Genomic DNA, 17145 nt, shown 5'->3' on the forward strand with positions numbered 1-17145 from the left:
CAGTCTAATTGGATGAGTTGTTCTATTCATGAATCTGAAATAAATCATGAATTAAAACATGCGCTTTTTTAGCCGCGTCATAACTCAGATGACACATTTTAGAACTATTTGAAAAGCCTCATGACGCATATTTGAATATCCCTCAGTCTTTCCTCACGGTGTGCTGTTTCTGGGCAATCCACACTTGCCACATTCAGCACACAGATAGCCACCCACGGAACCAGCAGCCGGTTCTTTCATGTCCACACATTACGATAGCACCACTAATGAGATGGGCATCAGCAGTATAGCAGAAGTCGTTTCCTCCCACTCCTTCTTCTCCACCCGCCGCCTCTTACTTCCTCCAGGTTGTAAACTGATTTACGGGCTCTAATTGCCCCGGGGACAGCCGCATCAGGCTGGTGCGCCATTGACTGCCATTTCCCCCATGCCAACTGACCATGGCTTAATAGTGACAGGTAACTGGCAGTAGAGATGGGCTCACACTCTCCAAAGTGACAAGGAACATGTTTTCTCACTAAGGTCACTATAGGTCATATAACACACAAAATATTCCCTTTATACAGACACCTGAAGCTTATGTGTGTCAGGCTGTGACAATCCTGACCTTGAGGTCCCTCTTGTTGTTCCCACTCTTGGTTTGTCTGGTTTTATCCAAGATACCGTGATTTTGTTCACATTTTAAAGCATTTTAGCAATCTTTGTTGCAGATTCACAATAAAATATAACAGTAATATTCGACTTGTAAACATTTAGCAACAATTAAAGCTCCTCCTTAAATGTGGCAATATTGCGAAAGCTTCAGGGAAGCAGATATGACACTCGATGGAGATTTATTCTTGCCTTTTTAAGAGGTACAAGTGCCCTGTAGGTAAACCCTGATTTTTGTTAAAGAGCGCTTACTGAATTAGCGCAAGTTGGCATTTGCTTTACTGCCGGTTTTCTCCCAGGAATGAAAAACCTTGCATCACATTTTTTACCAGACAACAGCTGCCGGCTGCTGTGTACAGTCAGCTAAATGTGCTCCCTTACAGATTTGCATAGTAAACTTTTCCAGAGATGTGCGCTCTTCAACCTTATATTCTGAGATGTGCTGAATCACTGCATACTAAGTGCTGTCATCATCATCAATCTGAACAATGTTCATTGGCAGTGTGTTTTTTCATTCCTTCCAGTCGTAAGGTGAAGCATTTGAACAGCTGTTGCTGTAGCATCAACCATAAGACTTAATTAACAGATTGAGTAAAAATGATGTCGATGATCAATTGTAATTAGTGATATTTAACAAATTGAAAAAGTGTTGAGTATTTAATTCTCCCAGTCTTGAAGCTTAACACTTTGACTGCTCAGATTACTCTTCACAACAAAAGGACATCATTGCTAAATGGATACATGTTTTAAAGCTTAAAATCAAGTTTATAAAGTTATAATATACTGCGTTATCCAAACAACATGTGGAGATAAACCGAACAGCTGTTTTCTTGCAGTTAATGTATTTTTTATCTTTGATCGACATACATGTCAAATAATACATAACACGTCTTTTCCGTCCCTTACAGGCTTATTAGGACTTGTGATCAAACTCTTAGATTCGAGTTAACATCAGATGACCTTCTCCAAATCAGTTCATTTCCCCAAATGACGTCAAAAGTTTCTCGCGGAGCTGCTAATTATGTGTAAGAATGGTAGATTGAGAGATGAATGGGGAGTTCTCGGAGAGCCCAGCGTGGCAGATGAAAAGATGAAAGCCCAGACGAGCTGAAGAAGCAGCTCTTTAACTCGATAACCCATGCCATCAGTCCCGCACAGACTCATTAGGAGAGGGTTTCTGAAGCTGGATGGCTGCCGTTTGGAGTTCTCTCCATGACTAATCCAGGACCTGCAGGGCAGCTCTGGAAGGCAGGAAGGAAGGAGGACTCGCAGAGAGTGAAAAGACTGCCAATGATGTTGTGATCCTGTTTGCCCCCGCACAACCCACCACCTACCACGATAAAAACACAAAGCCTGTGGGCTCATGGGTATCTGATTTGACACGCTCTCCTCTTAAGGATTGAGCTGTTGAGAAAGAATGCTAGTTGAAAACCTCACGGCTCCAGTTGCACGGTCCTGTGGGTCTCAAAAAAAATGTCAAGATTTTTGAAATCCTTTCAAGTTTCATTTGGTAACTTCCATTAGGCGTCATCTAAAAATAAAGTTTTAAACTTGTTTTAGTCAGTTGTGTCATATACACTGAGGGGCGAATTCACAAAAGGACTGCGCGACTTTTGCGGCCGTTAAACCTCCACAAATAAGACCAAAATAAACCATGTGATTCTCAAAGCACCCGCAAAGGTTGAAATGCACCCCTAAAGCCGAAATGTTACTTTCCCCGTCCACGAGGGTCCGTGTGATGTACATTTTGTCATCAGAGTTGGATTGATTTTTACGGTTTTACTACTCTGGTCCGGTGTACGAGCTTACACCGGATTTTATGCTGGTGAATGGTTGAACCAGCATTTGTCATTATGACACGTTCTGGCAAATAAAAAAGTAGCCGACATCAGCAACAGGTGCCGATGGTGTCACAGCGCTAAATCCAGCATTAGTATTGCATCAGTAAGGAGCAATATGACAAGGTGATAAGCTAACATAATATTATGTTTGTATATTAAATGACTTACTGACTTTAGCCACTAATGTCAGATAGGCCGTCAGCATGTATATTGTAATGTAATGTGAGAGAGTATACGGTCAAAAGACAGAGAGGTAGGGAGAGAGAACGAGTGTGTGACGGTGAATGAAGTTATAGTAACGTTATAGCTGTGAACGTAGCAGTGCCATGTGTGTACAGTTTAGACTGTCAGTAAATAAATGCTACAACTCCTCAGGACCCAAGCCAAGTTTCCGTGCCTTGCTTGCCACCCGCTGATTGAGGTGAAGGGGGTTCGCCGGTTAGCCCAGAAGTTAGTGACAACTTCGGCCCAGGCTCACTTAAGGTGGGCTGTTAAGGCGGCCCAGCTATTCTCATTTTGTGACAAGCGGCTGCTGAGTCAAGTGCGACACCTAGTGGTAAAATTCGGTATACCTGTCTGGTCCGGTGTTGTGGCTTAATATGAAACTGGTTTGAAAATATTTACCAGCCCACCTCTAGGGGACTCCACGCTTCAAGTGGTAGAGTAGCGATCTACTGCGCATGTGTCGGGACGTGAACTCCAGAGAGTAGTATAAACAGAACTACTACAAGTCCGTGGTGTCCGCAGCTCTCCGTGTACGCATCGGCTTGGGAGTATAACCGAGGCTTTACTGAGCAAATGCACGTATTTAAATTAAGTAATATGAAGACATTTGCTGACAAACTGGCACCTTAATATGCAAACAAGCCTCATTGCATAAACAGTGCTTATAGCCACACACAGTTGCAGTGAAATTATTAGCATGTTCAGAGAGTTGGTGGTAACTAAAGCGCATTGTGTCATGCCCCGACCTCCCAGTGATCATGGCAGCAGTGATTGTAGCCAGGCGGAGGCATCGTCATGCTCCGCTCAAGCTCATTTATTTTGGGCTTGCGGTGACAGGAGTCAGTGACAGTTGTGTCATGAAAAATAAATGAATAAAGCTCCCCTACATGTCATTTTTGAAAATACATGAGAAGAAAAATGAATGAAAAATAAGGTTATCATATAAACGAATAAACAAATGATTTCTTCCCTCTCCCTTTGCAAAAAATGGGCAAATTGCAATCAGCTGCAAAACTTAATGGCCGTGTTTGTACTGTAATATCATTAGCGCAATGCGGGGCAGATAGCGGTTGCAAATAATACACAATTCATGGTGCTATCAGCGGCTGCAATCCATTCTTTGTGATTTCGCCCCTCAGTTGCCAGTTTATAACATAGGATTTATTGCAGGACTAGTATATTAGACTGCATTAGATTTGGCTTATTGTAAACATAAACTGGCAACTGAATGTATATTTATTGAAAGTTTTATTATGAACTTCCAGTAAACATAAAGGAGGTCAAACTATATGTAGCTACATGTCTATAAGCCTCCCAAATGATCTGTACACACCCATTTCAATGCACGCTGCCAGAGTTTCTCAGAAGCCTCAGCTTTTTTGGCGTTGTGAGCTGCAAAGAACAGCCTGACCTTTACATGGCTTTCCTACTATGCTGCTTTGTTAATGCGGTGACAGTTGTCTACTCGCTCTCTTGTGTGCAGTTTGAGTGGTAATTCTGCAGTAATGAGATTAAGACACAGCTTTGCAGGGGAACCGTGGGAGAGTCATGAAACATGGTTTGTGATATAGTGCTGCATACGGCGCTGCGTCACCAGCTGCTCCTGGATGTATGGGTATTTGTTTGCCAACATGCCAGTGTAGGTTAGCCTCAAAGAGCTTTGATGTAAATGCCAAACACACCTCCTTCACAGACTACTCAGAGCGTACTACTTGGAGTGTGTGTTCATGCCCGTCGCTATGTGTGTATCTGCTTGACGGTAGGCCTTTGCCCAAGCAAGTAATATTGTCTTGCCCTCGGAGTGCAGTGCACTAGAGTGTCTGGGATCGCATCCTGTCAGCTGGCCTTTAAATAGTACCCCCTGAGGAGAGATAACATCCAACGTGATTTCTCTCAACGTACTTTTATCAAAGTCATTATCAAGAAGCAGCGGGGTGGCTGAAAACTATCCGTCAACTGGACCCACCTCTGAGTGGAAGTATTCAGTGTTGGCATCACAATTTATGAGATGATCATATGTGTATTATGTAAAGTAATTTCTTAATCTGTAAAGTAGCAGAAAACTATAGATGACAAATGCAGAGGAGTAGAGGTATAAAAGAGCATAAAATGGAAATTAAAGCAGCAGTGGGTAGAAATGGAGCAAATATGATTTAAAAAGTTGTTTTTATAAAACGGTCACTATATCCTGACAGTAGTGAATGAGACAGGTAATCTGAAAAAAAATCATGTGCCTCGGTGTCCTCCGGTGCTCCTAATGGCATCTGCAAGATTTCGCAGACCGGAGGAAAACAACCAATCAGAGCTGAGCTGGAGCCTGCCGTCTCTGAGCAGCTGTCAATCACTCGCAAACTCCAATCAAACGGTCAAACTAGGCACGGTCGTCAAATATGATTCAATATTCTGTTACTGTAATGCCTATTTCTCGGCTCAAATGTTTTCAGAAACATCTTTTAGTGTACTGTTAAGCTGTAAAATGAGAAAGTTTGTGACCCGGCAGCCATGTTGAGATCTGTTGAGGAAATACCAAGCACCATCCACCAGCCAGAGCACAGACAATAAGAACGCTCATTTCTGAAATGACCTGTGATTGGCCAAAGTCTCCCATCACGAGCTAGATTTTTTAAAGCCTGTAAACAGAGCCATGAGGAGGTGCAGAAGTCTAGTTTTCTCTCAGAACACTTGTATTACAATATACTGAAAGGTTATTATGGAACTTTTGCCCAATGATGCCAAACACATTCTGCCTACTGCAGGTTTAAGTACCTCAAATGTGTACAGTACTTTACTCCTTCCACCTCTGTTTTGTAAATGACCTTGGCTTTTATATATTTGTGCTGGCAGACGTGAAATGACATTTTTCTCCGGCGGGTATAAAATAAGGATCACTTACTACACTGAGGCAGATGCTTCATTGGAGACCCAGTGAATATGCTGTAGCTCATTTCTGTCTTTCCTTCTCTGAACATAACTGACATGTTTGCTGTAACACTCGCTGAACGCTCCTTTCACTTTGATAGCCCAATTACTTCTGTCTTTAGATCAACAGCGTGTCAAACCAAATGCCCCCATTTCATGACTGCATGTGTATTTAATTTGGCATTCAAATCAGCATTGATGCACACTTCAATCAACATTGACTGAAAGAGCACCAAGGGCATGAATGTCAGTCTGCTAATATGCTACGGCCCTATATACGGTAATCATCTCTAATACGCTGATTGTAACTGCTGTCGAGGGTATGAATCCAAGTAAGCTGTTTCACTGTATGAAACATGTTGATGTATCATCATATAACGGTTCGTTATTTTACGAACAGATATTTTGGTATTTTTTGTGTGTTTTCCTTCGAATGTCAAGCAACATGAGTGATCTTTGCATTTGTACAAGCCCTTCAGTGTTTAGACAACAAAAACTACTAGACATGGCTGCGTCTTCGTCAAAAGCTTGTCAGAGTGTGAACATTTTCCTCTTAATGTTTTGTGTGCAAAAAAAGTCCAAATGCTTTTACTCCCTAGTTTTCTCCAGGCACATCATTTGTATTCAAAAGAAATCATGAAAAAAAAAGACAATGTTAAAGGTTTAGGCTGTTAGAATCTGTTTTAATTGCTTTGTGATTCACCCGTTCCTCAACACGAACTTCGCCAACACTCTGACTCCAGAACAGAAAGTGGGAGTTTTCCTGCTCTCAGAGTTTCTGTCTGAATCAGCCTGCGTTGCCTCATTAGCAATCCGCTCACCTCTTCACAAACTTTTGGCCTGGATGAAGAGCAGCCTTTTTGGTGTCATTGTTACATCTCAGATCTCTGTGTTTATAGCCTGGCGGAAGCCGGCGCTCTCGTCATCACACTGCCTGGTGCTGCCAAGTCAAAGGGATTGCGGCTTTTTTTTTTCGTAGCATTCGCATGACAGATGGGCCCTCGCTGGCCTGTGGGGTCAGTCACAAATCACATCTTTCCCACTGTCATTTTATACAGTACCACAAACACGTTATAATGTGTGCCGTCTCACAAACACACATATCTAAAGTCATCTTTTACTTGGCCTCTATCTTCAGTTCACTTTTCTACACAAAAATGCATCAGAAGTCTTCTGAGTGCCTTCTGGTTCTGTCAGTAACTTCCAAGATATATGAGGTTGATTTTTAATCACTGACTGTATTTACCTAATATAATAGTATTTGTATATAACTAGGGCTGTCCCTGACCAAAGAAATTCTTAGTTGACTAACACTCCTACGATTTTGTAGACGATTAGTTGATCAATCTGTAACACCGAGTTTCTCCATGAAGAATCATACACAAGCACCACTTTAAATCTTGTATTAACCAGAGTTGTGATCATAAGTTTCTTGGAAATAAGTCCTTCAGCTTGAACAAGCATAAAAAATGACTAATCGAGAAAGGTCAAATGACATATCATGGTCATTTTATGATTTAATATAGTAAATATACAGTACATATTGGTCCTTTGAAGTTAAGGCTGTCGTATTTCAGCACAAACCACCATTCACCACTCCAGATTTAGTAATTAAAGGACTTAAAGGATTTCCGCTTTGAGATATAAGACCCATTTGGTATCTGGTGCAAAGATTGTATTTTGGCACGCTCAACCCAGCTAGATTTAAGACCTCTTTATTATTAAAAGTGCTTTGAATGTTAAAGTGGAGTTCTCTCTCCCTCCGTGTAAATGGAAAGGTCTAACAGATGAGAGCGGTGCTGCCTCACCTCAGTGATATTTCTGAGTCATTAGAGCTTCCCTGAGCTTCCCCTCGGGTGCACTGCTCAGTATGAATTCTTATAGTGTAGTTTATCTGAAAAGCCATGATAAACTTTATCGAGAGTCTGAATCTAATATTAGATCAGGTGTCTGAAATAAAAGGAAATCTAATTTAATAAATTGGTGTGATAATGAAGTTTTTTTTTTTGACCTTGCCTTATCTTTGAGCACAGGCAGATACGCCAGCTATTACAGCAATAGTATGCAAATGGAGGGTGATCATTATCGGGGATGCTCTCTGAACTCAATTAGCAAGTATGATCTGCTGATAACTTTTCATTAGCATATACGCTAGGTGTCGGCGGTGCACATCATCCGACAGAAGTCTGGCTACAGGAAGTTAGCCGATTTGAATAAAAAAAAAGGCAACGAGGGTTTGAAAAGCGGATCCTCTGTCGTCTGTGTTGAAACGTAAACGTGCAGCACAGCCATCAATCAGCGGTAATGGGGTGATTTTTCTGACACTGACAGCTTGATGGAGCATATTTATCATAATGATGCCACATGTACACAGCAGCAGAACGACTCTAATGTGGAGGAGCTGCTCTTGCACTGCCTAATTAAAAAGTTTAAGTTGTGTTTTTTGTCTCCTTAAGCAGAAAATAGGGATGCCTGTGATTTCTGGAGATGATTAGAGCTACCTTGATTTCCCTGCTGAACTTGAGATAAGAAAAAAAACAAAACAGAAAGCTGTAAGAGGGCACGCTGTTTTTAGGAATTACACATTTAGGGTGTCCCCAGAACAGAAGTGCTTGATGTTGCAGCTGAAGGCGTAAAGCAAACACTAAACCCGTCGGAGAAGTCTTTGATTACATTTATAGCAGCGGCTTAAATTTCCCAGTCATTAGCATCTTTCTTGTAGTTGTAATGGAGTTCTTAAGAACAGGTTTGTCATTGTCTCTCCCTCTGCTTCTGCATCCGCATCTTATTCTCCCTCTGCAGCGTAATGACCGGCCGTCACAGATGTTGCAAGGCAGCCAAGCATCCTCTCCTCTGGCATTTGGCTTTGTTAATAATGCAAGCTTAAAAGAGCAGTGGCACCGCAGACTGTATAACACCCAGCTAATGTTCACTATGCAGATTCACACTCTGTGTCTGCGCAAAGAATATTCCCTGAAATCAATATGGCAATTAATTATAGACTGCACAGTAATTACATCTTTGTATGAATAATTCCTCTCGGGCTAGCTCAAATACGACAGAGTAAAGCTTTTGTTAGTTATATCACATTTAAAATTTCATTCTTTTTAGCCCACATTTAGAAAAGATATATTCCAAAGTTCAAGAAATTATCTCTGAATGCCTTTTTAATCTTGTTTGAAATGGCCTTGTTGGAGCGTCTTAGTCAGAGCCCACTGTGAGGGAGAGTATATTCTATTTTCATCCGCCTCATTAAGTTTTTCACTTTAATTAATGGCAGGATGTGCTCACAGAGGAACTGTCCTGTCTGTTCGTTAAAGCCCATTATGTGTCTGAGCTCAGGCAGACTGCTGGCTTCAAACAGGCTTTCAGGTAATGGGAGTTTACATTGTCGTGTGAACTGCGAGAGAGAGAAACATGTTTATGGAAAAGCATCTCGCGTTAGCGCACAGATGCAGCACATCAGTCATGTGTAGGAAGCACGGGAGATTTCATCCGCCTGCATCATCAACCGATTGTAGTGCAACCGTGAAGGAGTGCCGCTATACTGGAAGGGGAGATCAAGCAGAAATGGTTGATTACAGCTGCGTTTTGCCTGTTGAGTCATATTTAGCCAGAAGCTGTGAAGAGTATTGATCTCGCTGTGTGGCCCGGCAGTGGGAGCTGTGTGCTACCTTGGCAATGTCTGTAGAACTTGAAACTATTGGTGATTATAAATGAGTTCAGTCGGACCCATCTCACCCTTCAACTATAAACTAGCCTCTGGCGATGTCCACTTTATTATTAAGCTAAAACTGAATTGAAATCACGGCCTTAGCCTGTGATTAGTGATGTTTCCTTACCATGTCTAAGATTTAGGTTTTGTAGGTCAGTAGTTGTGCCTGTGGTTGTCCAGTTAGAATCATCATATATAGTAGTTAAGGTCCATTCTTCATTTTTCATTGATTTTTTCACTGGTAAATATCTGGATTTCTTCTTAAAACATAGAAGATTGGTTTATTTCTCTGTCCTGATGCAGCTTAAAGTTGTTGTGTTTCCCGACTTACAAACTTATTTTCACATGGAGTTTTTGATTTGATTTTTTAAATCAAATGTATTGTATTTCTTTATTTTATTTTATTGTTCCCTACACCAAGGAGGTTATATTTGTTTGTTTGTCTGTTTGTCAGCAATATTACGGAAAAACTACTGGCCCAATTTTTATGAAACTTGGTGGAAAGGTGTAGCATGGGCCAAGGAATAACACGCATTATTGTTCGATTTTGTTAACATTGCGAGATTTCGTTAGCATTTGGCCTTGGCGGAGGTCTGTGTTCTCCAAGTGCCCTTCTAGTTTATCCAATAGGGACAATGCACAATAAATTTTTTTTGCACCAGACCAGATAAAAAGGAGCTAAAAGAAATTAGTAGAGGCTGCCAGTGATGAACAGGTTGACACGGTAAATACTGAAATAGTAACAGACAGTTGTCTGCTAAACAGCTGTTAATTAAAAAAAAACAGTGTGCTTCAAAACAAACACAACGTCATTAATACCAATTACCAATACTAAAATACCAATTAATACCAAAACAAAAACCAGACTCTAGTTCCCAATTAGCCTTCATAACATCTGCAGACTAAAGCACAATTAAACAGTTCATAAGAATGAGGATTTTCACCTCGCATCAGTGCAATCTTGAAAGGTACAGTGTGTAGGATCGGGCATCGAGAGGTGAGGTTGGCAACATGGCGGACTCCATAAAGAGGACCTGCTCCCTATGTAGATATGAAGGTCTCATTCTAAGCTAAAGAAAACACAACAAATCTTAGTTTCAGGTGATTAAACACTAATGAAAACATGGTTATGAATATAATATTCTATTTCTGCTAATAGATCCCCTGAAATGTTACACACTGTTCCTTTAACACTGGCCAATATAACTTAGCTCAGGGACTCCCTGAGCCAATAATACCTGTTTTTTTTTAATATTCCAAACAAACAATAAATTCCCCTTTTAGTATTTTTTGGGGGGGGAAATTAATAACTGAAAATAATGAACCCCACATATTGAGCAGTAATATTTCTCAGCCCACAGGTGCAGCAGATGGAAACACTTTTCAGCATTAGTCCAGCGTTAGACGTATCAGCTATATTGACATGTTCACAGCTGCAGAAAATTGAGTGTGGTGTGCGGAAGGGGGAGCCGGTGCTTGTGCAGGCAGGATGGTGGTAATAGGCTGTCTGAGTGCTTAAGAGATGGGGGGGGGGGGGGGGGGGGGGGGTCTCCGAGTCTGAGGCCAGAGACACACAGAAATGGACTTCTAATGGCTTATCCAAAGGTGTTCAATGACAGTTAACCTTTCCAGCTAATGATTAAGGTGGGCTCTTAATATGTATCACACATCGGCCCCAGTTAGCATTTAGTCACCAATGGAGATAAATGTGTGACATGAATATTGTATAGCTTTAAAATACCCCAGATGCCGTCTCAACAGTGATGGTTATTCCTGTTCAAGGTCAGTTAGACGCAGCGGTGAGGGAAACCCCAGCCTCGTCTCTACGGCAATGAAATTTAAAGCTTCCAGCGAGCTCAGGCGACAGGAGCCCTTATTGCCACGCTGCTGAAACATAAAGTAAGACACAGTGAGGCCCAGTTCCAGCAGGGGCTTACCTTGGGTCATTACAAAGGGAGGGGGAGGCTCTCTTGGAGCTGGCTGTGCAGCAGATGTCTGCTCACCTGCCAGTGTCGGTTACACCAGAGTTACATCTTCATGCCGCTTTATTGCCCGCTCATGAAACCCTTGATGCAATCCACTTTAAGTGGCTTGTCCTTGTTTCACCTTGTTTTTTATCGCACATTCTAATGTATCTTCATGATGCTGCCATAGGCGATCATTTGTTGTTTATTGATTAGTAGTTGGACAAATGCTCATATCATCTGAAGTATGAGCTTCAGAAAGCACAAGAACCTTAAATAAAGTAAGCCAGGTTATTGAATATGCTGCGCTAGACGTTTTCTCCTACACTCATGATAAGGCGTTTTCTTCTCTCGGCGCGTAATTCTTAGAGATTAGTACACACATTGTTGTATGGGCTGGATCCGCCGTGGAATGAAGTTAAATAGCGGATGGGCCTCTGACTCTGTAAGTAGCAATCATAATTCCCCTCTAAAAGCTTCATGCCACTTAAGTTATTAACATTTAATTCTGCAACATCAGAGTGGATTAACCCGTCAGACAGTGTTCTCATTAAGATCTGCTCGTCGCATCTTTTTTCGGGAGTGCCCCCGAGCCCCTTCTGTACCTCCCCGTCTGCCAAAGAGAGAGATTGAACCTGTGTTTCACCTTTGTTCTCTCAGCGCTGTGTTTTTCACAAGGTCATGCGGTCTCTTCTTGTCTGGCTACAGCTTTAAAACTACTGTTCAGTCAGTCTACCAATTAATGAGTTCATCCTGGGTGATTCTGGAGAATACAATGTGAATCCGCCAGCAAAGTTTAGGCCCAGTGCAGGAAGTACTGCCATTTATTAAGTGTGGTAGATGAGACATTAAACACCAGGGTTCTCATCCAATATCATAATCGTTCCCCTTCCACCTTAACCAAGTAGTTTTTGTTGCCTACCCCTAACCATGCCTAAGAATAACATTTATGTTTCTTTGTGTGTTTTTGTTCAGAGTATAGTGTGTGTCCCCCTCCAGCAAACTGGAACCATGAAATAAAAAAATTAAAAAGATTCATGATTAACAAGATTGACCTTTGTAGACAAAAACTTAATGAAAGACTGAATACAATAATAAAATAAAATGCATAATAAATAAATAAAATAGAATAAAAAATTGAATAATAAAATAGAATAAATAGAAAAAATATATATATATCATATTTATTTGCAACCTCTATAATAAACATACTGTGTATATTTGAGTATATGATTGAACCAGTGGGCTACCTCCAGGTCTGAAAAGTGAAGCCAATGCTGAAGTGCCTTAAACTTGCATTCTTTCTAACAGCCAGCAGGGGGCGACTCCTCTGGTTGCAAAAAGAAGTCTGATTGTATAGAAGTCTATGAGAAAATGACCCTACTTCTCACTTGATTTATTACCTCAGTAAACATTTTAAACATGAATTTATGGTCTCAATCATTAGTTTCAAGTCTTCTTCAATACAGCATGATGTTCATTTAGTAAATTATGGTCCCATTTAGAGTCAAATAGACCATAAAGCAGGGGATGCTTTTGGGCGTGGCTACCTTGTGATTGGCAGGTTGCTACCACGGCGTTGTCCGGTCTGGGAGTTATCCGTGTTTTTGTCTTACAGCTTTCACAGTGTGTTTTCAGTTCATGAAAGTTAATTATAACCTTTTTGGTCGCCTAAAAATGGCATCGTTCGGCTGTACATAGCTCCACCCTCTCGTGTCACTTCTGGTTGCAAAAAAACAAGATGGCAACGGTCAAAATGCCGAACTCAAGGCTTCAAAACAGCAGTCCACACGCCAATGGATGACGTCACAGTGACTACGTCCACTTCTTATATACAGTCTGTGGATTGAAAAAGAGGTCATTATATATTCTGTGTAACATTTTCTGTAACCTAACAAACATGGCACATGTGTGAGCATTTCCTCTGCAGGTTGTTGCCTGAAGTGTTGTGTACATTTGGTGATTGCTTGGGCTGTGAATATGAACATCTGGCGGCTACTTGATCAACAAGCAAAACTAGTTTCAGTAGGGAATGCACAGAGATGTCAGAAAGTGACATTTAAGCTCATGTAATTAGAAACTATAGAATGAAAATACCTTCATTTTTTTTTTTGAGTTGGAAATAAACTTTCATTAGTAAGAAGACGAGATCCAAACACTTTCCTCTTTATCTTTCCAGAGTGTTCCTGCGGGCCATTAATCAGTATGCAGCAGTGCTGAACAAGAAATTTCTGGATCAAACCAACTTTGAGCTACAGGTAAGAGCTGAACTATGAAAGTCTTTTTTTCTTTTTTGGAAACAACCTTGATAGCAGCCCCCCCCCACCCTCCAAAGACGATGTTCTGTTCAGTCATTTTTAAGTGCTACAATAGTAACAGCAGCTTTGGGAAAGATTTGGTGGCATTTTTTTTAACACATCCCTACTCTGCAGTTTCACACTGAGGCTTCTTTTTAATGTTCCACATGGAGCACTGTTGGACCTTCTGAATAGAGGAAAAAAAAAAAGATCTGAAGGCAGTAGATATAAAAAAAAAATTGTAGAGCGGGAACATCAATTACTGTGTAATAGCCGGCAATTTGATGTGCATTTCAGAATATTTTAACCTGCTCCCCCTTGAATAGAACAACTTTTCTGCTTGCTTTTTAAATGTCTGTCATATGGAAGAACGGTAATGTTGTCACCAACTAAACTGCTTTTAAAGCCTTTATGGATTGATTCATTTAATTGTGACTTAAAGCACTCTCTTTATGGTGTATGATTAAAATGTTTTCTTTACTTTAAACCACAGCTCAGTGGAGTAAAGATAGACGATGGATAGAATCACTTACTGTAGTCTTTTACAGTCATGTAATAACTTCATTCATAAAAATCATTATAACATGTTTTTTTTATGCATTCCGGCATGAATCATACCGCCAGTGCCTACATCGGTATTTATGCTTATTGTGATGTCATTTATTAAAATGCTTCATATCTCTAAATTCTGCACAACCTAAGCTTTAAGGTTATTTCAGTCAAACTATTATAATTAATACAAGTATTGAATTGTGTCATAAAAAATTAAATCAGACAATTTTTCATAAAATGTTACTAAATAAACACACAAAACATATTGATCCAAAATATTTCTTAACACTTCAAGTCAAGTTATTTGAACTATGCACATTTTTTTTGTGTTTGAGATATGCTCATTTTTATGAGCAGATCGAGTGCCAAAGCGTTTTGATAGTTTCGTTATGTTCCGCACGTAACATAATGGCGTCATCACAAGCTTACAACGTGATGACACGAAAGACAGAAGCCTAATTGTAGCTTTCTGCTGCTTAAAGAATGAATTTTCAAGCTATTATGTTTTTATTTAAACAGGATCATGCACGGGTGGGAGGTCTGTTTTTAAAGGGTTAAACAGTCGTGCATTTTGGCTTAATGGTATTCTCATAAGAAAGTGTGTACTCTATATGATTTGGAAAGTCATCATGAAGAGACTTATTTCTGATGCATGGATATGAGTATTTGCAATGAAAAAAGGGGGCTTCTATAGCACTCCTTTTAGCTGCTGTCATTGTCTGATTGAGAGTGCGCTCTGGAGGCCATCGACCTAAATCACCAACCTCTTCCGTCGCATCCAAACCTTTGATTTAATGAAACTATAAAGCTTTCCAGCCCACATGGTGTGGTGTGGTACTCTAGGATTTTATTGTAAAACTGCTTTTTGACTGTGACTTAAATGTTCTTTTATTCTTTTAACACCACGCTCACCGTCTGTCTTTATGTGTCTTTCAGCTGTGGAACAACTACTTTCACCTGGCGGTAGCCTTCCTCACCCAGGAGTCTTTGCAGCTGGAGAACTTCTCAAGCGACAAAAGATCCAAGATCTTCCACAAGTGAGTCTCTCTCTCTCTCTCTCTCTCTCTCTCTCTCTCTCTCTCTCTCTCTCTCTCTCTCTCTCTCTCTCTCTCTCTCTCTCTCTCTCTCTCTCTCTCTCTCTCTCTCTCTCTCTCTCTCTCTCTCTCTCTCTCTCTCTCTCTCTCTCTCTCTCTCGCTCTCTCGCTCTCTCGCTCTCTCGCTCTCTCGCTCTCTCTCTCTCTCTCTCTCTCTATCCATCCACGGGGCCTCCTCATCGCACACCAACACAGCCCAAGCTCCCTCCGCAGCACGAGCGGGCGTTATATAATTCATCACACGGAGGCTCACAGGGATACCCGACACACCGGGCCTCCAGTGGAGGCTGCTCTACTTGTTTCGCCCTTCTGAACAAAGCAGAACAGCCTCATTGTAACTCCAGGGGTTATGGAGAGCACATCTTGTACTCCCAGGTATCAGACAGAGTTGGGAATCTCTTGAAATGTAGGATACAAGGTCTTTGGTTCCTCATCAAAGCGTCTCCTTATGACTTTTTTCCTTGTTATTCCCTCAGCAATTAAAGGGCAGAACATTTGATATCACAGCGTACATCGTTTAGAATCCACAAAGTTTAGATATTTATTGCTTCTGAAAATCCGCTCTAAGACCAGTTTTTGTTTCCCGCTCATCCGCTGGCCTGTGTCTACAGAAAGCCATTCATCTACATTAGTATTTCTCATAGAGCCCGGTAATGCAGCCAAACGTGTAAATGCTTTCTGGGCAGACGTGGAGCATATTGGCTCTCATCTTCATTTGGAGGAGCTTTTTGTCACTGAAGCATTCATCACGCTGGCCCATGCCTGACAGCGAGGCTCCTCGTTGGTCAGTGCTTTATTATCGGACCTGATAAGCTCCCACACAAAACAGCCAAATACAGCAAACAAGACGTTCCCAGCCACCCCCACATTGCCTTTCTCCACTTGTCAGCCTTCCCCCGAAAGAAACAGCCGTTTGATTCGCATACACAAGAAGTGCCATTCCTGGCATATAAGCACAGAAAAGGGATAATCTCTGCCATTGCTATTTCCAGACTGTTTATTTGACATTCCCGAATGTGTCATTCACATACAACCAGGTAGCTTCCCGAGCAACCCGGGAGGATATTATACAGGGGTTGCCAATTTCTCTTTCACCCACTCTTTCTACCTCTACCCACCCACTCTCCCTCTCCGTCTCTGCTCGTCTCTCCCTCCACCTACAGCTCACCTTCTCTCTTTTTACCTCTCCCCGTCTCTGCATCCCGTTTTCCCTGTGTGCTGGCGCATGAACTGTCAGTCCTGCCTGCAATACCAATTATTGTGCCTTGCTTGGGAGCAGAGAACAGAGGGGTGAAATCAGAGTTGTGTCGAGCGCAGCTCTTTAGCTCTTTTAGCGTCAGCTTTTCTCCTGCGTCACACATGTCTGTTTCCCGGTGCTGCTTGTGAAGTTCTGGTGCGTTACCGGTGTCTGTGTGATCCTCGTTTCCTCTTCACATGTAGGTCGGGACACTGACAACGTGTCTTTACAGACATGTGCTGCATGGCCTGAGTAGGAGGATACATGCATCTGTGTGTAGCCATGTTCCTGTGTTTCCAGTAGGGCTGTGTATAAAGGAGATAAGGTCTCCGGGTTGGGGTTGCCCACTGACATACACACAGAGAGCTGTATAAATGAGCATGCAGCAATGTCATTGTCATGCTACGCGCCGCGAATGAGTGACGAGGAGAGGGAGTGTCATATTGTCAGGTTTTGTGAATATCTCACACGTTGCTTTGCTTCCGGCTTTGATCACATCTCATCTGTTCTTACAGGCCGCTGCTCGTCAATCACTTGTGTGGTTTCGTTCTCTCGTGCTCCGTCGGCCACCGCTGTCTGTATTCCTTTCCGTCTTCATCACCTCGTGCCTCCACCACAACCATTTCCTCCTTTCTCCTCACAATCTTGCT

The 17145-nt window shown here is 41.6% G+C and overlaps 1 protein-coding gene across 4 annotated transcripts in view; it reads left to right on the forward strand.

Moving 5' to 3' along the window:
* The window catches only part of dock1 (dedicator of cytokinesis 1), a 214321-nt gene that overhangs the window by 149124 nt on the left and 48052 nt on the right, over nucleotides 1-17145 (forward strand). For all 4 annotated transcript variants that reach the window (XM_074619550.1, XM_074619551.1, XM_074619552.1 and 1 more), the window contains exons 30-31: nucleotides 13495-13573; nucleotides 15101-15201. In XM_074619550.1, coding sequence (XP_074475651.1) covers nucleotides 13495-13573; nucleotides 15101-15201 — 180 coding nt within the window. The remainder of the gene's footprint in view (nucleotides 1-13494; nucleotides 13574-15100; nucleotides 15202-17145) is intronic.

This window comes from Sebastes fasciatus, chromosome 20 (assembly GCF_043250625.1).
Source record: "Sebastes fasciatus isolate fSebFas1 chromosome 20, fSebFas1.pri, whole genome shotgun sequence".
In the NCBI taxonomy this organism is placed as follows: domain Eukaryota; kingdom Metazoa; phylum Chordata; class Actinopteri; order Perciformes; family Sebastidae; genus Sebastes; species Sebastes fasciatus.